The 25,349-nt window shown below is 38.9% G+C and overlaps 1 protein-coding gene across 2 annotated transcripts in view; it reads right to left on the bottom strand.

Moving 5' to 3' along the window:
- The window catches only part of LOC306889481 (homeobox protein PKNOX2-like), a 51,566-nt gene that overhangs the window by 13,408 nt on the left and 12,809 nt on the right, over positions 1–25,349 (bottom strand). For both annotated transcript variants that reach the window (XM_079448464.1, XM_079448465.1), the window contains exons 3-4: positions 4,066–4,174; positions 2,620–2,756 (exon numbers count right to left, since the gene is read on the bottom strand). In XM_079448464.1, the coding sequence (XP_079304590.1) occupies positions 2,620–2,756; positions 4,066–4,152 (224 nt within the window). In that variant the 5' untranslated portion in view covers positions 4,153–4,174. The remainder of the gene's footprint in view (positions 1–2,619; positions 2,757–4,065; positions 4,175–25,349) is intronic.

The following is a 25,349-nucleotide window of genomic DNA, read 5'->3' on the forward strand; positions in this document are numbered from 1 at the left end:
TCTCAGATGCTTTAAAAGAGAGCGCAGTAACTCGTTAAGATAATTACTGTATTGCACATTTATTCCACTGTTAATAATTAAGCAACGCAAGTCGGAGCATCGTCTCGACAACTCAAACACTCACAATACCTCCAATTAGAGGAACGAGAGGTGCTGAAATGAACACCAACCTGCCAAATTGAATCAAAACAATACATGAGGCTACGCTATAAACAAACGCACCAGCTTTGTTAAATGCCGAGAACAGTTTGAGGCATTCAAAATATAAAACAAGTAATTTCCTTTTTTTTATTACTTTTTGGGCCTTTATAGATTTGTATTTGTAGGAACAGTTGAAAGATGGCAGGAAATTTCGACTTAAAATTATAAAACTGTGCTTCCTAAAAACTCCCCACGTTTTCTAGGCAAACAGACACAAAGCCCCGCCCCTGGCCCAGACCATTGGTTGAGTTAAAATTGCTGCAACACGCTATTTGTGATGCTCAAATGAACAAATGGTGTTTTAATAACACCACAGGGCCACAATGTTTATCCGTTTTCAAGAAAATTTGTCTACAATTTGCTTACTTACAACTGTCTCTGCACATTAAAGGGATCGTTCACCCAAAAGTGATCATTTTGTCATAATTTACTCACCCTCTTATTTCAAACCTGTGTGACTTTCTTTCTTCTGCAGAACACAAAAGAAGATACGTTGAAGAATGTTGGTAACCGAATACCGGCGGCACCCATTGACTTGCTTTGGTTTTGTGTTCATACAATAGAAGTGAATGGGACAGTCGTTGTTCGTTTACCAACATTCTTAAAAATATAAATTGTTTGTTCTAGTACAGTTTTGAAATGACGGGGTAAGTAAATGATAACAGAATTTAAATTTGTAAGTGAACTATCGCTTAAAGTTAGGATTAAAGAAAGTATTTTGACATAAAAAAATCTACATTTTTGTTTTGTTGTAAAAAACAATTCTTTTTTGGTACAATTCTACAAAAATTCCATTAGACACCCAGGAGATGAGACGTCAGATGTAATATAAATTCCTTTTGGCAGCTACCTCACTTTCTCGCTTTTATGGTGCCAGTGTGCCCGAGTGTGAAGATCAGAAGTTATAAGTGATGCTTTCTGCAGCGCCTGTGGATATTTAGACCATTTAAGAAGTGTCGTGTAGGATGAAACCAGAAATCTAAAGGAATGGACTGCATGTGTGAGGGTTTTTGAGAAAGAGAGAGTGAAGGCCGGTGATAAGATATATACGGTGAGTGAGAAATTGAGTTTGTGCATATATGGCTAGAAGTGAGGAAAGTAGCTGCAAGTGCTGTATGTGTGAGTGTGTATATAGACCAAGTCTCTTTTTTCACACCGCCTGCAGGCCGCCCCCGGCTGGCTGCTCACATCAAAGGCAGCTTTCTCTCTCTGAGGAGCAGAGAGACTCTGCCCAAGGCTTGCCCAGGCCTTCACAGACCTGCCTCAGGGGTTAGTGCCAAACCACGGTCCTCTGCCACTTGCCACGGGACATTGCTAATCACAGCCAGCGCTGCGGCCAGGCAAACTGGGCGCTTTTAGACACGGGCAGTAATACTACCGTATGCAAGCGGTTGGCGAACGGCCGTGCTGTAATCGGCTGGGAGGGACGGTCTGGGAATGAGGTTTTAAGTATTTAAAGTGTCAGTGTGCCATGTATTATTTACTTCATGAATAAAGGAGGAAAATCTGACTTATGCAAGCGTGCGGCTATCCAAATCAGGCATCTGTGTCTGTACGCTTGTATTTAGATCAATATGTTATGAGGGTTTCATATAAATATAAATCTGCAATATTTATGCCGCATGGAACAATGCCAAACATGTACCTTCAATGGAAAAATAACTAGAACAAAAGAAACACATAAACACGCATAGTTATTATAGGGAGTTGGCAGTGGATTATTTTGACTTTAGACTTAAGCAACCATCCAGAACACCATAGCAACCACAAAGCAGCACCCTAGCAACTGTATAGCAACGTACAGAATGTGCTGACAACCATCTCGCAGTGGCCTAGCGGCCACGCAAAGTACCCTAGAAGCCATAAAGCAACACCCAGGCAACCACCTAGAATACCAACCGTAGCATTCTGGCGATTTGCATGGCCTAGCAGAGCTTTTCTTCAGAAAATGTGAAAAACAAATGCTTAAAAAAAGTTATTATTACTTAGTATTTTTGTCTGGTTTTACAGTACAAATATCTAAAACAAATCTTAAATCAAGATACATTTACTTAAAAAATGCAAAGTTTCCTAAAATATACCTAAAAAAGTTAGTTTATGCTTTAAGATACGTTGAAATAAATAATTGAAAGGCAACATGACCTAAGATACTAACTCTTGTTTTCTAAATAAAACTATAAAAATTAAGTCTCTTCTTAAAACTTTCTGCCAATGAAGTAGGAAAAATATACTTTTTTTCTTGTTTTAAGCAGAGACTTTCTTAATTTTTATAGTTTCATTTCGATCACGTAGGGTCAGGTTGCCTGTCAAGTAAACATATGTTGATTTAAGAATAATTTACAATTCTTTTTACTTAAAAAAGGAGGAAATTCAGTTTTGCAGTGAGAAAATCTGCATTACTTGATGTCCGATATTCACCTGTAAACGGCTCGCTTGTCTGACTCAAGCTGGGCTTGGGGGTCAAGGGTCACGCTGACCGGTGTGGCCCCTGCTGCCGAGGCTGCAGAGATGTGGACATGCTGGGCCTTTGAGTTGTGCTGCGTAGTGCCTGTCATCTAAAAAACATAAAATAAAGAATACATTTTGTACTGATGATCTTATAACATACCCTTTAGGTACACAACATTTGCTTTTCACTCAACTTCTATTGAATTCTTCGCAATACTGTAATTGTAAAAACACAGCTAATAAATCTTGACTGAGATAAAAGAAGCTAAATGACATCAGTCTGGAGCACAACCCATTTTGGTTTGACATCCTCCACGTTGATGATCCAAAGATGCTGATCAGCATGCTCGTGTTCATGTTATTGGTGGCTCCCAGCCAGGCACTGTTGTCTTATCGGATATGGTTTATGAACGCTTGACTTCTGTGTTGTTTTATGGATTATGATGCTTTTGTCACTACAAAAGCGTAAATGTGTGTATAGTAATCTGTTGTTATCTTTTCCACGAAGGAGGAAAAGAGGCAGACATCCAGATAAGTTCTGCAAAAACTTGAGGCAAGAAGCTAGTAAGGAAACAATTTATTTCTTTTTTTCTTGTATACATATTGCCAATATGTCTGCAGTCTCTCTGTTGCCCATCTTGACAATGTAAGAATACGATTGCAGCATATGGTCTCATTTAATTTCAGAATCTAATACTACGCACTTGACCCCTACAATTTGATGTAGGTTGTTTTCTGCAGAAAAAGGTGATTTCTAGCCATCATCTAAAATTGCAGTAGCTGAGATGGGCAGAGGTGTTTCTCTTTACCATGATGATGCTTTTTCCCTGCGCTTTCGTCTCGTGTGATGTGGCTTTGAAAGCAAACCCCACCCCCTCCCTCTCGCCACCAGACCAAAATGGTTTAAGGGAGGAAGCTGGAAGTCTTAATCCCAGCCTCAAATAGGAAATAAATTAGCTTCTTCACACTTAACTAGCTCTCATTTGCATGTCTCCTCCACAAACGCGCTGCTTTCCTCTCCCCAGTCTTTAATCCTCAGGGCGGAGGAATACAGCAGCTGGACATGGAGGGGGAGGGTAAGGGGGGTTCGGGGACAAAGATGCTTCCTTGTGTGTCCCTCAAAATGAACCCAGCATGATAAACCTTGCATAAGACAACTGATATGGATATATCTGTCTGACGGCCACGTTTTGAAACACGACTTAACTAAATATCAAACCTCTTTATTATACACCTGCTGAGTTTCCATTTCCTTGTTTTGGCGATCTTTTGCTTTGATGCTTTTATGCACTTGTCAGGCAGGGAGACCAGCTGAACGACTGACTAAACACAATCTTTTGATCTGACTAACTAAAGGCTAACTGGACCAGCTAAAGTCCGACCCTGCCTGGCTGTAAAACAGTTGGATTAGCTCACCTGTTGGCTCTCCTGGTACGATGGTGGAGGGACGCTCTGTGTGGCCATCATGGTCAATGCTGGTGCTGGGGACACATGTTGCATCATGGGAAAGCTTCACATGGAGACCCTGAAAAAATAAAAATGATTTACTGGTTGGGGCAGATAAGCATCAGATTTGAATAATGACAGTGGACGTTTTCAGGAAACGTTTTGCATACAATTACAATTCAAGTTCAAGTGACTGAAGTTGTGACTAAATCTAAATGACTTCAGAAATGGTCTAAACTTTACTTAGTGTAACTTTACTGTCTGTTAAAAAAAAGCCTCGGTTATTGTGGAAATGATTTCAGTATTCACCACAAGGTGCTGCTGTTCTTAAACTCACATATATTTACTTGTGTATCATATAATATAAACCCTTTGAAGTCTCAAGTCTAGTTTATTTATAAAGCACATTCCCCTAAAAAGTTGACCAATAACAAATTAATAAGATATTTTATTTAAATTAAATGTGTGTGTGCGTGTGTGCGTTTGACACAGTTCTTTCGACAAAGTAAATAGTTTGAAAGCCCTAAAATAGAATAAAACTAAGAGCAAGCAAAACAAAACAAAAAATAGCAAAAGGAAAAATAAAAAACAACATATTGAGAAAATATTGAAATGCACACCAGAAAGAAAACCTATTCAGCCATATATATATATATTCTGTTCATTGTCTTGAACAGAATATAATTGTATTAAGACAATAACAATATAAATTACATAAATTAATATGGAATATAATGTCAGTAAATTATTTACACTAACCATGCAATAACACTAATCCTGTAATATAAACAGTAAACAAACACACTTGTAGTCTGGCTGTCAGGAAACAAATAAGAACACTGCGGTGAAGGCACACGATGAGTTGGTGCTTTTCAAAGGTAAACACAACAACCTCTGCAGGCCAATCAGGGGCTCATTAGTTCTGTTGTCATAAGAGTAAATGACAATGGGCATAGGAAGGATGGACTCGAGGGACAGTGCACTGCGGGAGGCCCTGCCTGAAGATAATTGGTCCCACGTTACCACACAAGGACCCCTGGACCCCATTTGACAGTCAAGTTATATCAAGGATAACCCAAATGTTCTTTTCTCTTTACCCTCCATGTTAACCTGTCTGTACCAATAATCTTACTACTGATTTAATGCATCGTGTTTCATAATATTTTGCCAGGCACATTTTAAAGATTGAATTAAAATCAAATTTACATTTTGAGGTTTTATTTGAATTAAGTCTATTTTTATTTATTTATCTATCTACTTATTAATTCATCAGTTTGATTTTATTCATTTATATTTAGTGTATATAAATATATTTCTTTCTTTCTTTTTTTAAACAGAAACAAAACTAAAAAGCCACTTTTGTGAGATGCTGTGCCTGCAAACTGGGTTTTGTTGTTTCTTTTCATGTTGTGCGTTATACCAAACCTATTACCATAAACATCTTTGAAAATGCAAACATATTGTCTCTGCAGTATTGATTTTCCCATCTGAGTGCATTACAAAAAACATTTACATCTGCGAACACAAGCAGACGGTTGTATGCAGATAACCACCTGAAACTAGTATCCGTGTTAAAATTCATTCATTCCTAGAATCACAGACCCTCAAAGCTTCAGCAATCTTTCGTTTGACGGATTCGAACGGCTTGACCCCCCCCCCCCAGAAATAGACTTTAAACTAAGTTCCAGGCTGTTCGAACATGAACTTGTGATGAATACTAAGAATGCTAACAATCACATGTAATTACAGAGACGGAACTCTCAGAACGATCAGTACAATCACATCCGCAGTGTAAATGTGGGAGGGACCTCTGCTTCGTTCTGTAATTACACAAGACATAAATTACTCATTTAAAACATGACCCATAAAGTTCTTTCTAAGCTTTAGTAATAGTCATCTTCTCCCTTGAGAACTGCTTTTAAGCAACGTCTATTCCTGGAAACAGTATATCTTCATAGCCTTAGCACACAATACACATGGTTTATAGATGTGTGAATGTGTTTTTTAATGTAAATCTATCAAAGCAGCTCAAGTATTCTGTAAATGATAGAAACCGAGGGGATTGTGGAAAAATCAAGGAGTTGTTGCATGACAGTTGAGAATACAACAAAGATGCCAAGTCTGTTAGACGTGAACAGGATGTAACCTTCTCTTCAGACAGCAGACAGACATTAGTGCGGCCGGGAAAACAGGAAAGATCATTTTTTTCCTGCAGCTCATCTTCAGGTTGGCTGCAGCATGTGGAAAAGCGATCGAGGGGGGCCAGGACAAACCAAGCAGCTATTTTAAGGAGATCACACAGACACACACACACACACACACAAAGGGGTGTTATGGGTAATCATTATCATAAACACCATCAGAACCTCAGCACTCAAAACGTTTCATGTTGGGGTTCGTGGAAACGTGAGGAATTTTCCAAGCACAAATTAGATTCTGGCTTGGCATTGCATATTTTATGAAGCTCGTCCAAATCATACAAATTGAGAATGTTGTGTGTGCGTGCGTGTGATCTGTGTACTGATTACACACCGCGCTTGTGTTCCCGTTCCAAGTGCTATCAGCCGAAAGGCATCTTCACTGTTATCTCTTCTCATTTTAATTGCAAATTTTGCGAGCGAGTTGGTAATTAAATGGAAAATTGCACATTAATTGATGAGACTAAAGATAAAGCAATTCCAATTATTGCGCTGTATTTTAAGGAGTCCTCTCAAGTCTTCGTCCCTGGAGTGGCGTGATACCCAACGCCACGCCATCGTGATAATATTGCAAGCGCACCGTGTACACGCTAAAGCAGGGTTACGGCTCTATCCATGAGCTGGTGTTTGCACGCCAACAAACACGGACACGCGCGTTGACTCATTCGCACACACATGCTTCATAATGAGTTAAGAAACCTCCGAAGTTGTTGTTGGGTCTCTGTGGGCTAAGGGTCTGTACTGATTAAGCCTTCCGGCTTGCTCTTTTAAAACACATCATCACACCTTCTGACTTAACATGCCGAGTATTGATTTCAATGCATAGGTCGATACAAACACATCGAACTGTTCTTTGATATACAGTCGGAAACTTCTTCCCCTGTTGTGCACCGGTGCAGCTGTGTAAAGTAAAGTCCAGACATGCACTTTTAACTCTGTGTGCAGTAACTACAGTATTTCAAACAGTAACCAATAGGTGAAACCTTTGTGTAATAAGAAAATACAACAAGAAACAGTTTAAATAGCATCGAACTACTAGCATACTGCTCTGTCCTTTAGCAGCACACTTGAGAATAGGGGAAACTATTTGTGTTAGGAATTTTTAGATGACCCCTTACTTGAACTTCATTTTCAGCATCTAACATGTCACAGACCTTTTTGCAACGAACATTAATGGTATTGCAAGCTTGTAGAATTGTGGCGTATTACTTTTCTAAGTGTTCTGGCTTACAGTTTTTTCCTGGTGGATGACAAACAGGTGGAAAAGATCTGATAGTCATACACTAAAGATACCCGATCTCAGAAAACAAAAGATCATATTCATAATCTTGGGAGTGAACCATTTAGACCGGGGCCAATAAGCAAACATCCTAGTGATCACGCAATATTCTGCCGTATATATTCCACTAAAAACGCCTCAACAACCATGACAACACATTGAAAACCACCATAGGACCGTAGAAGGGATTTGCAGTATACTGTGGAGCTGATTGTATCCTTATACCATGAGCTCTTAATTACAGCTAGCAGGAGAGCGCCTCGGGAAATAGAAAGCAAAGAGGAATGTATTGAACATGTCTGGTGTGTGTCTGAGAAAAGAATTCCAGGGACGGTAACCCTCTTCCCATCGATACTGCTAGTAGACCCCTCAGACACAATCGCATTGCTGTTTGATCACAGAGTTAATTAACACAAACACGTGGCGGAAACCTGGTACTGATGAAACTAATGGAGCAATGTCGAGGGCTTGTCAAGTGACGACAAAGACTGCATACCAATTCTGATACACAACAACAATGTACTACACTGCGTTAGGTTCTTGACATTAAAAACTCCAAGTTTGTATATGAATTTGCCATTTTTATGAATTGGTGCACAGAGGGAATTTTTATTGGTCTTTCATTACTCCGGAGATTTGATGGAGTTTCATGTAATGCTCAACTTAGTCTGAGATGTTTCTTCTAAAAACAGAATCAAATGGGACGGTAAACAGAGCTGTGTATAGAGCTGAAAAATATATGTATAGTAAATAGTTAAAATAATCATCTCATCACATTTAACCAAATCCTAATTCTGTGCATAATGAAATCCTCAATAATATGAATTTTTAACTTCAGGAGAATTATCTGAGATTTAGGAGACATAAACAAAGTATACTCTAGGTTCAGAGGAAATAATTGATAAAGCTCCTTCTGGAGTATTTTTTCATATGGGTCGAAAGACGACCATCACCAACCTCTACTTTTGAGGTTTAAAGGGGATTATTGATAATATTCAAATATGCAAACAAACATTGAAATTCACCAACATTTTGGCACACCAGTTTTCACACTATTGTTTTAGGATGCTTTTAGGAAGTTTCTATGTAAAAAAGTCCCATAAAAATTAGTACTTTTCCGGCAGCTGGAGCCGCAGTAAAAAAAGAGTCAAAATAACAGTTTTTTTCACATAAAACTTTATGTTTTTCTGGAAAAACTCTTCTACATTTTTTTCTAGATTTTATCAAAAAAATCAGTTTCTCATGGTTTTTGACCAAAAAATTGACAAATCATTCTACAAAAAAGCCCCTAACAAGTGGAATCTACCCAAACATTTGCTACTCCTGCTATCAGCTCCAAACAAATGTCGGATAGTTGCCATGTATTGAATTGTTCCCCCTGAGACATGCATTCTTGTTCCAAAGGATCAAAGATACATGTGAGGGCAACGACTTCCTCTTAGTTAGAAACATCCTTTGTCGCCAGGCCACAGAGCGCTTGGCGTGCGAACTTGTGCCGAGAAAGAGGTTTTTCCCCCATTAAGCAAAAACAGGTGAGGTTGAAGGTACAGGAGGAAGTGCTTTGTGGTTTAAAGACCCCATACATCATCATCATCCACGGAGTCTCCCCCTGTGTCTCACAGCTAGCCCTTACATCTGGGATGAGAGTGTGCTTTGGATATGTTTACCAGGCAGGCTGGCAAAGCGAAGAATCAACAGACCTTCCGTTTGTCTTAATACTTCCAACATGGCATTGAAAATAATAGTTTTATCTAAAGGTGAAGTTAGGAATTTCACTAGTGTTTCTAAAAGGACTCATCTACCAATCTGCTACTGGCCAGTCACACATGTAATCCTGTCCCCCCAATAATAGTTGTCTTTTCAAATCAATTGTTTATTGTTGATCTTCAAAGTGTGTGTTCACCCGGTGCCAAAACACTATGTGAATGTGATATTCCTGCCTCTTTTTCAATGTATCCTGTGCAGAGGTTTGTCAGTCATAGATGCTGCGGGGAACGTGATGAATAATTTGAAACAGTGTGCGCGTGTCACAAATGCCCAAATATCATGAATCTTAATGTCCTGAGTCAGGCCTTCTCCAAAGCGAATACAGAAAAACGGCCTACCTGAATTCATTTGCTACATTAGGGGCCTTTCCATGGAAAGATTTGCAATGCATTCCAAGCGTGTGAGGGAGTGTTCTGAGAGAGAACGAGTGTGTGAGGTTCGTTTAATAAGAGGGGAAAAGAGCAGTATGTTGGAGCAGATCCCCTGTTCAGGGATGGCAAAGCTCACGGCAGGTTCTCAATCCACACACACATGTGCAGACATACAGTACACAGACAACACCTTCAGGCAACATGCTGTCTTTGCAAATTTTCTTTGCATTTCTACACACACAAACATAAAAACACAGCCCGGGAGACTCAACGGCCCAGTACTGCTCATTAACCTGTAGGAACTGCATGCAGAGGATTCATCTGTAATATTCATGAGCTCAAATCTCTCTCTCGTGGAGATACAGTGTAAGTCTTTCCACTTGAAATATTACAGTATAAAAGGTATGTAATGCTATTATTGTATGTAATTACCATACCTATGGCATAGAGATTTCAAATAAAATAAAGTGAAATCAATTTAAACTAAACTAATTATATTATTATTTTCAAATGAACTGAAATAGAATAGCCTACAATAGAATAAAATAAATAAGATGAAAAAGAATTAAACAAGTTGAAATAAAAAAATAATCAAATCAAATTAAAAATGTTAAATAAATTGAAATAGAATAGAACAGAACAGAATAGAATAGATTGAAATAAAATAAAAAAGAACACCTGCCGGTATAGTTATAGCTACAGTTTTTATATATTTTAGATAAATTGTGTAATTATGCATTGAAATATACTTATATAAAATATTACTTTTTCTTCTAATGAAATAGCAGGTCAAGGCAAGCACATTCCTTGTTGTACAATTTTTACAAACTGTATGCAATTTGCTACACACCCTGCGTGTTCAGACACACTCAGATTCTACAAAGAGAATGATCACAATTCATCTTATCTATCTTCAATTTCGGCTGCCTTTGTGTTTATGCTAATGATTGTTTAGATATGGCAGATCTAGAAATAATTCCAAAGTGTCCTGCTTTCGAAAATTAGATTGAAGTATACGCTGAAATCGGCATTGCGGAAACTTACTGTGTTGTGAAATTTCGTTATTCCCAGCGGCCCGATGGTTCGCATGCAAATGCCCTCATTAGCATAGCTAAAAGCCTTTATTATAATTAGCATTTTCTCAATAGACGGCACTAGTACGGAAACAATGGAGCCTAAAATAATTTACCCGATTACAAATGCATTTTCTTTTAGAATTATAAAGATGCGTCTAACTTCGTGGCAACATTTGGTTAACAATATGACGGCAGCTGAAACAATCTATTGCTGATGATATGGAACTGCTTCCAGGATATCCTCTGGTTATTTTCAATCCACTTCCTTGCAAGCGTCTGACATAAAAGAGAGCTGTGCATGTAGTAGACTTTTAACACACGCTATGGGTAAGGGAGTTAATCGTAACCCCGTTGAATAGAATTCAATGCTGCTTGACACCATACATTAAACATGACTAAAATGGACCAAAATCTTTAATGGCAAAGTTACCTTAAATGAAGCTTTGACTGGTGCTCCATTGTGTGTTTATGGTGTGTCACTACTTTGTTGCAATGGCACACAGCGCAATCGCATCTCGATGTTATTAATGCACCCAAGAGCGAGCATCTGGTTTCGCCGTTTACACATGTGATCATGTTTTCTCACCATGCTGATAAAAATCGGAATATTGAAGGCTGGAATTCCACTGCGCTCATAGAGAGAGGAGATAATCTTTAAGAGTTCGCTGTCAAATCGGTCTGGTCGCTCTCATGTTGAGCTGAGATATGGGTAAGGGGACAGTGTATGCGTTATCTTGCTCTCTGATCTATAGGGTTGTTAAAATAGATAGTTTCTAATCTTTCTATGAGCCGGCCAGCTCTGCCACACGGTGAGGCTTTGGGTAGATGCCACGAAAACCCCGGACCAGGCTGTGATAACTGTGTTGTTAGATCGGTGAAGCAGTCTGTGCTAATACAGCATTCTGTTTAAGTGATCCTTCGATGGAATGATTTTTAAAAAGTGATTCTTGGACAGATGGAAATGGTATCCAGATTTTAATCAGGTTGTCATTCGTTTCCTCTTAGTTTTAGATAACGGAAACTTACTAGTTATTCACAAGAAGAATTTGCATTGGTTGCTTTATATGTCAGTCAAACTGTCTGTCCCTATCTAAGTAGACTCGAGAAGCCATTGAGCTCCAACAGGAAACCTTCAAATCTGTACTTTAGTTCCATCGCCATAACAAATAAGGTGCTATGTGCAAAGCGAGACAGAGAGCATGAGGTGGCTTTGCCAGGAATGTAGCAGTAGGATTAGACTGAGTGCGATCAGCATGCAGAAGATTCAAACCCATTCCTTCGCTAAAAAAGAAACTTTAGGAGCAAATGCTTATGTGTGTGCGCTCTTAGAGAAAGCCACGGGGGGTTAATGAGAGGGGGGATTATCACACACATACAATCTCTGACTGCTCTGATTGTCAGCAGATTCCTAATGAAGAGTTTAGATTTCAAATGAGCACTGGAAGGAGACTCATCGATGGGGACGTAAGTTAAGACCAGCCGAGAGGGCCCAGCGGGGAGGATTGAAAGACTGGTGCGTGTTGGACACTGATGAAACATATGGTTAAGTGGTTAGAGGGATAATCTATCAGCTCCAGTGATATTTCAACGTATTTTACCATTTGATGAGTTTACTGAGTGTAATACAGCAGTTTAAATCAACGTTGGTCATGAGGGATGTGTAAGAGCGTGAAAATACAAGCCAGAGACGTAATGTTAACCCAACAATTTGTTGTCTTTGGCAGTGGGAGCTTAGAGGGAGAAGGTCAAGAAGTCATGGTGGACAGAGACAGAAATCTATCTGTCTCTCTGTCTCTCTGTCTCTCTGTCTCTCTATCTCTCTATCTATCTATCTATCTATCTATCTATCTATCTATCTATCTATCTATCTATCTATCTATCTATCTATCTATCTATCTATCTATCTATCTATCTATCTATCTATCTATCTATCTATCTATCTATCTATCTATCTATCTATCTATCTATCTATCTATCTATCTATCTATCTATCTATCTATCTATCTATCTATCTATCTATCTATCTATCTATCTATCTATCTATCTATCTATCTATCTATCTATCTATCTATCTATCTATCTATCTATCAACGTGTCTGTCTGTCTGTCTGTCTGACTGCCTACCTACCTGTCTGTCTGTCTGTCTGTCTGTCTGTCTGTCTGTCTGTCTGTCTGTCTGTCTGCCTGCCTCATTGTGACTTAACGTTTTATCATTGTGACTGAAATTAGTAAAGACTTCACAAAGAACAGGTTTAACACAGTGAAGCAATGCCTGAGTTTGAACACGCCCAGTGGTGCAAAAATGAGCGAGGTGGGATAATGAGGAGATGTTTGCTGCTGTTGGCCCCAACAGCTGATGTTTGTCTTTGCGTAGGGCTCGGAGCTACGCCGAATGGAATCCTTGGAAACTCCAAACAATCCAATATTAAATTTCCTCTGCAATGCCACAGGGAGAGAGACACGAGTGGGGGAAAGGAAGACAGAGGGGATATGATAGGGATGCGAGAAAGTGAGAGAGAGCAAGACAAAATACACTCACAGAGGGTGAGAAGATGAGACGTGGGGTGTGGGCTGTGCGGAGAAATCAACAGAACTAAGGAGAGAGAGACTAGTCATGGATGAAATGACAGGTCATTTTAAATGGAAAGTCTTTCTCTGGCCATCTCCAGAACTGAGGCAAGTTTCGAACCCACAGGTGCATCAACAAATGCGGCGGGCCGATTGCTTCCATCAGAGATAGTGTTACCATGAAAGCTTACATGTGCGCCTCAGGGAGACCTCCGTGTATCTATAACATTTAAAATAACCCTCCGTCCAATTTCTGAACGTTTATTTTAGTAAAATGGCAGGATTTGACCACCTAAAGGGGTAAATCAACAGAGCTGCTATGTTGTGATTAGGCCCCCAAGAAATGAGCGCCGGCAGTACCCCACAGCACATTTGTGTCGTTCGCAAAATTCTACAAATCCTTTACCACTTCTGCATTAGTTTAATAAATATGACGACAAATTGAAGTAGGCTTTCAGCTACCAATAACAATGCAGTACCTTCCGTATCCAAATAAGCGATAACTCTCTGCTTTGCTTCTATATGCGGTGCAATGAGGTGTGTGTGCGTGACACGTATGTGTGTGTACATGCCAAGTTCATAAAACACACAACGGTGGAACCCCGCGGTCTCGACGTCTGCCCTCTAACATACACACGGCGCTGCTATGCAGACGTGCCTCTCGACTTCTTTGCTCTCACACCCTCTGGAGGTGCACAGAGAGGCCCCAGCCGGCCCCTGCGCTCTGCCCTGGCCATCTGGAGTACATTAGGGCTGGGGGATATTGGATCCCCCTACCGTGGCCGGCTAAATGGGTGGCCCGGCCCGACGCGGCCCTTTTCAGCAGCCCAGCATGATTGATAGGAGGCCTCACTGACTGATTCCCGCTGCAGCCACCACACACTGTGACCAGAACACACACGCTACTACATGCAGGACCTCTAAAACCTACGACACGTGTATCTAAGGCGGTGACACGCTGGCGCCCGAGGTCTTTGCTGTGAACAGGGAGATTTTAAAAGGAAGTATAAGGGTTTATGCCACCCGATTACATAACAACACTTCATAAAACAGGAACACATCTGAGTTATAAAATACAACAGATGTTGTCAATAAAATGCACATGCTACAAATCACAGTATAGGCTTTGAAAGCAAGGATTAATCAGACAAATCATCATTTACGTCAGCGGAAAGGTGATCTGTAGTATATTACACTATGTATTTTATCCCTTGGCTTTAATTTAAAAAAATCGAATCATCTCTTTGTAGGACTTTACATATATCCCTCACAGCTGTGTTTTCAACTTGGAGCTATGGTTTAAACTTTCTCTGCCGCTATCATTATAAAACAGGATTGATTTCAAACAGGTTTTCCTGAACATCCAATGTTTTTATTACCTTAGAATGAGCTATTTCTATCTAGATACACCGTGGGACCCCTCACATGGAATTCGCCATGTTGTGTCTAGCCCTAAACACTAAAGAACACATTTCTTTAATAATAAGCAAAAGCGTGATGACATCATAGTTTTGTGTCAGCCGCCGTAGTGCTTCGTAAGAGTGGGGGGGGGGGGCATTGGTTTAAATTCGCAACCCGACTGCTAGATGTCGCTAATTCTCATTCACTAGGCATTTCAAAAATTTTAAATAATTTACAATGTCATTTCAAACCTGTATGACTTTTTTTCTTCTGCAGAACACAGTAGTATATATTCGGTAAAATGGTGACGTCCATTGTATGGACACAAAACCACGGAGACATTTCTCAAAATATCTTCTTGTGTTCCACAGAAGAAAGAGTCATATATATGACTATTATATTATATTTATATTATATATGTTTTTTATTTCTTTCTGAACTATCCCTATAAACAACCCAGTTTCTCTGTTAATTAGTCTCTATGACTATGACCAAAACTTGTAAAGTTTGTAAAGTAACATCACAAACTTTATAAACTTCCAAATAACTTTAATTAAAAAAAAACGTAAAAACACTTTTAAGGGAAAAAATGTATTCATAAAAAGGCTGTTTAACAAAAAAAATTAAGTGCAAAAAAGATTAAAACAAGATAATGTAAATGAACTACGCTCAACTAATTACCCAAGATAACAAATATATCATTAAAGCTACCTGTTCCTAAAATACATTTTCAAACTTTTTCAGCGAGCAAGTTGAAGGAAGCTTATCTTCGCCCACAAAGTTGGCTAATAAATTGCTTTGTATAAATGTGTGATGGAATGATGCATACCTGCGCTGCACCCACCGCAGGTTAATCCCTGTCTCGCAAACGGAAAAAAAGAGAGAAAATTAGTAAACGTGGTGTTGAAGAGATGAGGAATTAAATAAAAAGAAAGAAACAGGCGACATTTCAAGTAAATGGCATCCAAAACCCACTCCAATTATCTTTGGCAGCCATGGCAGTAAGGCTGACTTAATTAAAGTGAGTAGAAGAGGAAGGGGGGGTGGAGTGATTGAGGGGGCAGACGAGTACGTATCAGCGCCAAGCACAAAGCCGGCACCGTCGCCGTCCACCACTCTTTCTCTTTTCAATTTCACTTCAAAGGAGCAAGGCAAGAAATCATAAAAAAGGGACGACTGAAACGTTTCTGAGCAATATAATTGCGCTATTCATATCCACTTTTTTATCGTCATTGAGATAGGACAAAAAATACATAAAAAGAGAAAAAAAATGATTTTACTCGCCGCTAAATCCCCAATAATCCTCTTGTGCATTTCCAAGTCTGCCTTCGACATTGACCTTTTCGCAGGAAGCCTGTTGCCATGGAAACTCTTGCTGCGCTCTTCCAACACATGCATCATTCTGTACATATTTCCGTCATCCTTATGACAGAAAACTGGAAATGGTTGTTTAAGCGTAAACATACCTTGTTTTTCTCCCTGAACTCTTGTCTACGATTCTTTATCAAATTAATATTCATGTAGACTTGAAGATAAGCATGCTGAATTTTGCGCACTCGATTAACAAAGCACGGAAACTTATGCTTGACATTTACATCATCAAAAACTTTTATTAGCGTGAATATTAATATACAAACTAAGGGCTGGCTAGTGGGGTTGTGGGGCCCTAGGCAAACCCATAAATATGGGCCCACTAGTGTAATAATTGTCATAGCACGGCAGTTTGACAAGTGAAAATAAAACACACAAAGACGACAATTTATATATTTATGTGTAGAACTGTTTTTTAAGTGGAACATAGTAAACAAAGCTGTTATAGTGTAACAACTGTATATAAACAGATTTAAATAAAGTTAAGTTAAGACAAGGAGTAAATTCTATAGAATTTACCACAGTTTACTATAGTACATTATAATAGTATTTTTTCATGGGGGTCACATTTAAGAGGGTGATGGACATTGTTTCTGACTGATTAAACAATGTAAAGCAGAACATACCTTTATTTTGAGCTTGCTTTTCTTTCCTTGCTTTTCTCTTTTTAGCTACTGAAAAGTACCATTTGATGCCATAGTTTGCCTACCACCGCAACCAAACTAAAATAAGTCCTTCGTTCCTTTTCTCTTAATCAATTAAGATGAGGAGCATTTCTTGATGTAACGTGAACATGACGTTGTTATGAGATACTACATTACCCATAATCCTGGACACTCAAAGCATGCGCAATAAGATGTATTTGACATCACCTAACGCACCCCCGTAATCGTTTCTAAAACATTATGCAGGTTGCTACTCTGCTCCTCGTGTCTAGAGTTTATTCTGTTATTCAATTCCTGTGGGGTTTTTCACTTACCATTTCTGTGATTCCTCTGTAAATCAATAAGGTCCCTGTGCACGTTGCACTTATTGCCACTTTAAAGTGTCAGAGCGGTTAGTGCAATAGCACAGTCAATTTAAGCTATGAGGCCCTTCGTATGGTTCGTGGGACCCCAGGCAATCGTCTGTATTGTCTGTTGGACGGGCCAGCACTGCACAAACCTTTGCTGTAGATCTTATGTCAGTTTTAAGTTTACTGACATGGTTGACCTAGCTAGCGTGAAATCTAGAGCATCTTTTCGTTAGTTCATGAACACTTCGTCAGCGGCTCCTGTAAATCTTGAGAGTATGTAATATACAGACAATGCCAAACAGGAGGCAGCTGGTCGCTCAGGGCCGTCCAGAAGGACTGTGGGTGGCAGATTTATAAATTCAGCTATAACGTGTGACTTCGTAAATAAACTGCCTTTAAAGAGGACAATGTTTTTTTCATAACTGCAAGTTGATGAAAAAGAGGAGAGATGCTGTGATTTCAATAGTTTGTTTTCTGATGGCGTGTAGACAAATATTAGGTAGCCAGTGGGATCCAAACTGTGAGATCACACAATTTGAGATTTAACCTGGAAATACACTGAACGTTTTGGGGATTTTAATATGGAAGAAATATTATGATGTGAAATGAAAAATAAATATTTAGGATTTGGCACTGTGAGGTAATAAGTAACTACAAAAGTACAAAAGATGCTTTTTGAACATTTGCAGATGATGTTAGGATAACATAAATCATACGCTTTTTACTTGTGTTGTTCAGTCCAGTTCAAGTAAAGAAAACATTTACTTTTGTTGATTTTTCAGTTTAACCTTTCACTCCATTTTTTCTGATAATAAATTTGCTATAAAAATGCAGCAGGCTTTTCGGCTTTTAGGACCCCACTGCATAAATAAAAATTTAAATTCTTCTTCCTTTAACAGTACATCGATGTGATAAAACTAAAGGAGACACCAGACTAATATATTTTTATAAAAAGTGACTTATGTGTTACTGAAATGAGCATTGTAGGATTTGTGTCTGTTTGCATACCTGCTTTGTGATAATTTTTGTGATGAAGCTTTGGATTTGAAACGATGTTTTCGGGCTCAGAGCGGCTCTGCGGGCTGGACTGGTGTGGGTTGGAGCTGAAGCCGGGAGATAAGACCGACTCCAGACGTCTAGCTTTAGGGGACGGCGAAGAACGAGCCTGTTAGCTTGACAACTGCGGTCTAACTTTAAATGTTGCCGTTGTTAATTAAAGGAATAGCTAACCCAAAAATGAAGTTCTTTCGTTGTTTCTCATCCTCATGTTTCAAATCCATGCTGTTAGTTTTAAGAGGAACATACTTTTATCTTTATTAAAAAAAATCTTCATGCAGTCAAACCAATGAGTGCTCATAGTGACCATAGATATCAAATAGGATAAACATATTAAATAATTATTAGAAGAATTAGAACAGTGGAATATTCTATTTGAGAGCTGAATTTCATTACCGATGTGTGTGAAATAGACTTAAATGTAAGTCCTACTTTACAGAAAATCTTGGTTAATTCACCTGAACACAATTTGGCAACAATTGATGTTGATGTTGTTTTGAACAAAAACTTTGGCATAGGTAAATACATTTAACTGAACCTAAATTGTGGTCTTCTGGCTTCTTAAATAAATCTTGGCTTTACTCAAGACTTAAAATACAGCAAACAAGTCAATCTACTGCGGTAATATTAAATTGTGTATTTTGTCCTTTTTGAAGCTTTATGAAAAAGTGCTGTGGATGGCAAGAGCAACCCAACGATTTTACAAACAGTTTTACTTTTGTTTCCTACAAAAAACTTTCCATTAACTTATCTGTCTCTTTGACTCACTCATATCAACGTACTGTATAGTCTCATGTGTCATTCCTTTATATTCCAAATAAATAATTGTCTGTATTTTTTCATTCCCATCTCTGTTTATCCACCCCCTCATCCTCTCTCATTTCTCTGTCTCACCCATTTTCCATGCTCCTTTTTCCAGTCTCGGTGTAGAACTTTCCGGTGTGCTGAGCTCAGAGCACGGCTCTCAGAGGCAGGGTTGTTCTTGCCGCACAGGCCCAAAGCCCGTTGCCACGGATACCGCCATACCACAGATCTGACCCTAGAGAATTGAGCTGCTCACCCTCAGCAGGAGCCACTGGCAGCTGCAACACAGCTGTTAGCACCGAGACAGGGTTACTCACTCACCCTCACTTTCTCTCTGACTCGCCCGTTTATTCAGTTTGTATTTCTTCATCACTACTAACAAAAACATGACTGAAAGCTCAGTTTCACTTTACATTAACACAAGGCCTCGCTATTTCTTGTTTAAGTCAACATGAACGCAGAGTTGACCCTATTTGCCTACTGTGAATGATAGATTAGTGTATATTATTAAAAAAGTATTTTATTCAAAGGTAATTTGCCTCTTGCCACTTTTGGTTTTGCTGATGTAACAGAGGCTGCATGGGCAGCCAATAGCAATATTTACTGATATCATTACATACTGTAGATAGCTGTCTATAATATTATTATATAAGAATATTTTTTTGCAATAATGACCTGCTGACACTAAAATATCCCCTATATAGTATACACAATCCAATAATAATATGAAATGGAAAAATAAAGTCCACACTGTGTAAATGAAAATTGTGTCATTGTGTCAACCTCATGTAGTTCAAAACCCACTTTCTATCCTCCATTGAATCCAGGAACAGCTTCAGTCACCATTTACTTTCAATGTATGAAAATACATATCATTTTTGGACATCTTATCCCTTTAAAAGCCTTGCAAAAATAATATTTTGTCTTACAGTCTGTCTCCTTCATTCGCTTTATGCCTCACTCATTCATTTGCTCGTTTGCCAAACTCTCTCATTCCTCATTCACTCTCACTTTCTCCCTAAAATGTCCTGCCAACTATCTCAAAAAGCAGAACGGTGACTCAAATCTCCCATCCACATCAATCACGAACGTCACTCGATCCATACCATGATCCATTTAACCGGCATTTTCCGGCATTGGAATCAAAACAGATGCTCCCCTCAAAAATCTTAAATTACAGTAAATAAATAAAGAAACAGAGGAGAATGATAAAAACAGAGAGCTATTTTTCGCATTGCCAGAGCTTATCCGGTGTCATATTGTGGTTAGATGTTATGGCTGGAAGCTATGCTTTTTATCTAATCGGGGTATAGATTTTCCTCTCTTTTCCACCTCTGAGATAACCCGATTACACAGTAACACTGTCTCTGAATCAGTTTAGCTGAAGCCCTGTGGTTGAGCACACACATCTATGATGTGGTGACAGGTAGATGTTTAAATTTAATATCAGACAAGTAAGCTAAATATAGTTTGTTTCAACTGTAGAATATGACTCGCTCTAAAATATAAAGACAATATAAGAACGAGAATAAGAAAGACATGTAATGATAAAGACATGAATAAGTAGGACTTGTTTTTGGATTATTATCCTTTGACGTCCCCGAAACAACTTTTCTATCAACCCATCATTGCCTTCTAATTTAAAAGGGAAGATGCCCTCTATTTTAGTTAAGCGTTATGTATTTTTTGTTTTGTTTTGTTTTGAAATGTATCAAAACACTTCTTTAAAAACAGCAAAATTGCATATTTTATAGGGATGATTCACCCAAAAATAAAAATGACGTCATCATTTACTCACTCTCTTGTCGTTTCAAGCCTGTATGACTTTTTTTTCCTTTTGCAGAACACAAAAGTAGATATTTTGAAGAATGTTGGTAACCAAACAATGGCGATACCCATTGACTTGCATTGGTTTTGTGTCAATTTGTACCGCCATTGTTTGGTTACCAATATTCTTAAATTATAAATATAGTTTGTGCTGTGCAGAAGAAAGTCAACCAGGTTTGAAATGACAAGAGGGAGAGTAAATGATTACAGAATTTTCATTGGGTGGTAAGTTGATGTTATGAACAAGAATCAATCCAAATTTACCAAAAAAATATACAGACACGAAATACTATGTTAATGTTATGAATTTTAAAAATGTAATGATAAATATTCCGATTTCATAATAATATTTCATCTCACTGGGGTGTTATTTCTGAGAAAAAGCGGTAGACCGACTTATGATAAACCCTAGCATGAAAAAATAACAAGGTCTGCACATCTTGAGGAGTTTAAAAACAGCATCTGCTCCTAGTAAACATGTTGTACACCCTGAGAGCATCAACAGAACACTGCATTTGTTTTAAAGCAGAACAGCATGGCAAAAGACAGTTAAGTCACCCACTAAGGAATCGTTTCATCCACGTCAGGTTGTTTCTCACAAGTGTGAAAAACTCCCAAAAATCTTACAAGCTCTGTTTATCCTTTTATTTATTTCTCTCTCTCTGTCAAACATGCACAAACATACACCAGATGGAATGAGTACGAGAAATTTTGAAACTAAACCACACTTGTGCTTTTTTGGGACAGATTTAAATAAACAATGTATTTTGACACAGTTTAAAGAAAGAGTCTACACACTTAACATCAACACAATTCGATCTGTTTAACGTCTTTCCAGCATAATTCATCCAGACAGAAATGATGTTTGCATCATTTATCACATATAAACTACATTCGAACAATCGACTCAATAAACAATTCTTTTCAGATAAGTGTAAACCAAGTGCTTATTTCGTGTACAAGTTCTATAAGACACATACAATTTTAAAAATTAAAGTGTCGGAACAAAAGATGCATTCTATCTAAAAGCGAATGCTCACCCAGACCTGCCTGAAACGCGTTGTCTAACCGAACTCACACAAATCTTCGTCATTTTGTGGTATGATTTGACTAAGACCGCCCAAATGAATACGCAAGTAAGCTGGGCGTACCTGTCAGTACAATTGCTTTGGGACCTGATGGTAATAGACGCAACATTTCCGTCACACGCTTGAAGACCAATAACTATGCACTGGTTAACAGGCCAATCATAGCACACCTCGCTTTTCAGAGTGATGAGCTTTGTAAAAATTGTAAATTGTAAAAAGGAAAGATACAAACATGCACGGTATGTGAAACAAACTGTGTTTTTTAACCTTAAATCGTGTATTCACATTGCATTACATCTAAAACATACGATAATATTCGTTTTAGCCGTGTCATGTGACCCCTTTAAGTTGGATTTAAGGAATAGAAAATATAAATATAATTAAATATTATTAGCTTTGTATTAAAGTCACTGGGGAGTCCCTGTGACAGAAAAGCAGACGAACGGCTGCACATTCGTGTTCGACACAACTTAAGACAAGCAGCAACGGAGGAAAACGTCTATAAAACTCTCTCAGCCTCTTCTCCTCCATCTGTTTTGTTTTCTTTCCATCTCTCCTTTTTGATGAGCTGGGTCTTCAGTCCCCCCAATAAAATCCCATTAGCTCTTAATGAAGTCGAGCTCGCTGCCTCGCGCCTTCACCTCATTTAGCACAATTGTCTGGCAGCCATTAGCACGGAGGCAATTACAGCCGAACGGCGAGAGTAATTGGAAATGCCGACAGGGACCCCAAGAAAACGGGAATAAATAAAAAAAAAATATTCAACCTAATAAGCCTCCCTTGAGTTGGTGGGGGCTGCTAGGCTAAATCAACATAATGCTAATCGAGGCTGATGAGGAAGAGACTCGGGGTGAAGGCCAGGGGTGCTGGAGATGATGATGATGGCAATGATGATGATGCTGGTAATGATGAGGTCGGGGTTGTTATAGAAAGAGCAAAAGGAATCAAACTAATCAACTGCTCAATGACACACGGTGTTGTTAATACCTATGGAAATTGACGGCGTGAGAATAAAAACATGAATCAAAATGTTAAGGCTCACAACCAATCTAATCCCAAGGGAGAAAATCAGGTTTTAATCGGGATAATGTCACCTTATTGTTAGATGTATTTCAAATGTTTTTTATTGCAGTGCAAACTTGATAGTTTCAATAACAAAAAATTACATTATATATATATATATATATATATATATTCAATAAAAGTGTCAGTGTTCTTGATGTGTTGACACATTCTCGAAGGTTTTGCCTGATTTAGGATCAAACGGCATGTTGATTTAGCTCAATTAACCTTAAAACATACCGGAAATAGATTTTAAAGACAATTGCATCTGTAACACATTTCATGTCTGCTGTGTGTTTCAAGAGTTGTTTAAAAAAAAGCGATGGTTGAACTTGGTTGAATAAACAACAAGTTCATGGTGAACTTGTTGTTTGTGGCTCGCTGGTGCCAGATGCCAGGACATCTCCCCTGACTCCACACCCTACTTACAAACATCAAACTGGGCAACTGCTGGGAGAAACCTGATCAAGGGGGTAAAATCAGAGGGCACCTTTCACAAGAACTGGGCAGACCGCCCATTAGTCCACAGGAGGGGACGCAAAACAAGGTCTGGTTAGAATGGTGTGTGTGTGTGTGTGTGTGAAGGCGTCTTGGCACTGGCTTTCCAATGTCGGCACGGGAAACAGAAGGTCGAGTTCCACAATAGTCTTCCCGGGGGGCATCCACAATACCAGCTCAATGACCGCGGTCAACAATACTCTCAAGGCCTTTTATTCAGAGGGTTCAATGGAGACACACCCAGTGGCACTTTCCTACACAACACGGACACGCACATACTCATACATATTCATACAACCTTATATAAATGACAATATCGCACGATGAAAGAAGCTTAGATCTCTCCGGATATGGTGCTTAAATTACACACGTCACCTTTAAGATTTGCTATTACGTATTAAGTTAATGCACTTCAGCGAAGGTGTAAGATGAGAGCTGAAGACCAGGATTGATGATCTGATGAGGAGCAAAGGTGACAAATGAAGTAAAAGACATTAACTGAAGGATGGCAAGTGCACCAAAGACTCCTTCCGTTTCTCTCGCGCTCCGCTTTCTCTCCGAAACATGTTTATTTGTCTAAAAAGATCTACAAACAATCACTTCTCTCGACAGGAGAGAGAGGTTTCCAGTCAGGAGGAGATTTAATTAGGGAAATCTCATTAGGTTTAACAAAATTAAGCGTAAAACAATCCACGGCGGGGCTCCGGGAGCGAGACGGGGAGAGAGAAGGAGAGAGAGAGCGAGAACTGAGAAGTTGGGGTTATGAGCGATTAGAGTCGGGAGGATATTGAGATAGTCACTTCCATGCTGCTGTGGGGGAAAATGGCTCTGGATACCCAGCTGTTTTCACACTCAATTAAAGAGACTTGCCTGGCTTTTACTCCCTCTGAAAATCAAAGAGTTAACCCGTCTGCACATTGCCATCACGCCACGCACACACTTAGGCACACACAGATGTCTCCCCCGTACTCGCCCTCTCTCACTCATCCACAACGTAATACCACCCTGAGCCCACGAACCATTAAAAATGCCAAATTGTGTTTTCACACAAATTTGAACTCTAGAAGCATAATGCAAAAAAAAGAGCCATTAAAGAGAGAAAACAAATTCTTAAACAACACAGCTGGGGTGATCACAGGCGAACAGCAACCAACAAAAATAAAACATCTCAGAACTCATCTGCAAAAGTCACGTTTTGACTAAACCAGCAAGGAAGAACTCCGGGAGATAGATATCATCACGGAGAAATTACAGGTTTGCCTGTTTTAAGCGTCTCGATGTGCGACGCTGCATATTTATCAGCGAAAGTGTGAGAGTCATTTTGTACACTATTAATGCTACAAAACAGAATTATAATAACAGACAGCCTTTAATGCAAGGCGACAAATATTTTTTGTGCGTATGCAAAAAATACGTCAGTTAGGTTTCAAACTGAGAATAAAAAGTTTGGTCACAAGAGTGGCTCTGTTACAATACTTAATGAGCTGACTTGCTGTCGACGTAGACCTCATAAGTATGGTACGGAAAGTATGCTGGTGTGTGGTGGGTGTTTAGGCGCAATATGGCTGCCGTGGCATCATCCAGGTGGATGCTGCACATCGGTGGTGGTTGAGGAGATTCCCCCTTTGATGTAAAGCGCTTTAAGTACACAGAAAGTGCTAAATAAATGTAATAATAATAAAAAAGTAATTAATTTGCTATAGCAAAGTATCCAAAAATGTGCTCAATTGATCTTATTTCATTCATTTGTACGCAAAAGAGAGAAAAATCTGCACACTATTTAACCTTGAAAAAATCTATATAATGAATTATCATTAACAATGTTTTGGTTCCATGACCTTGAAATTTGTTTTATGTTTCATTTCAATATTTA

Source organism: Barbatula barbatula, assembly GCF_947034865.1.
Source record: "Barbatula barbatula genome assembly, chromosome: 24".
NCBI lineage: Eukaryota > Metazoa > Chordata > Actinopteri > Cypriniformes > Nemacheilidae > Barbatula > Barbatula barbatula.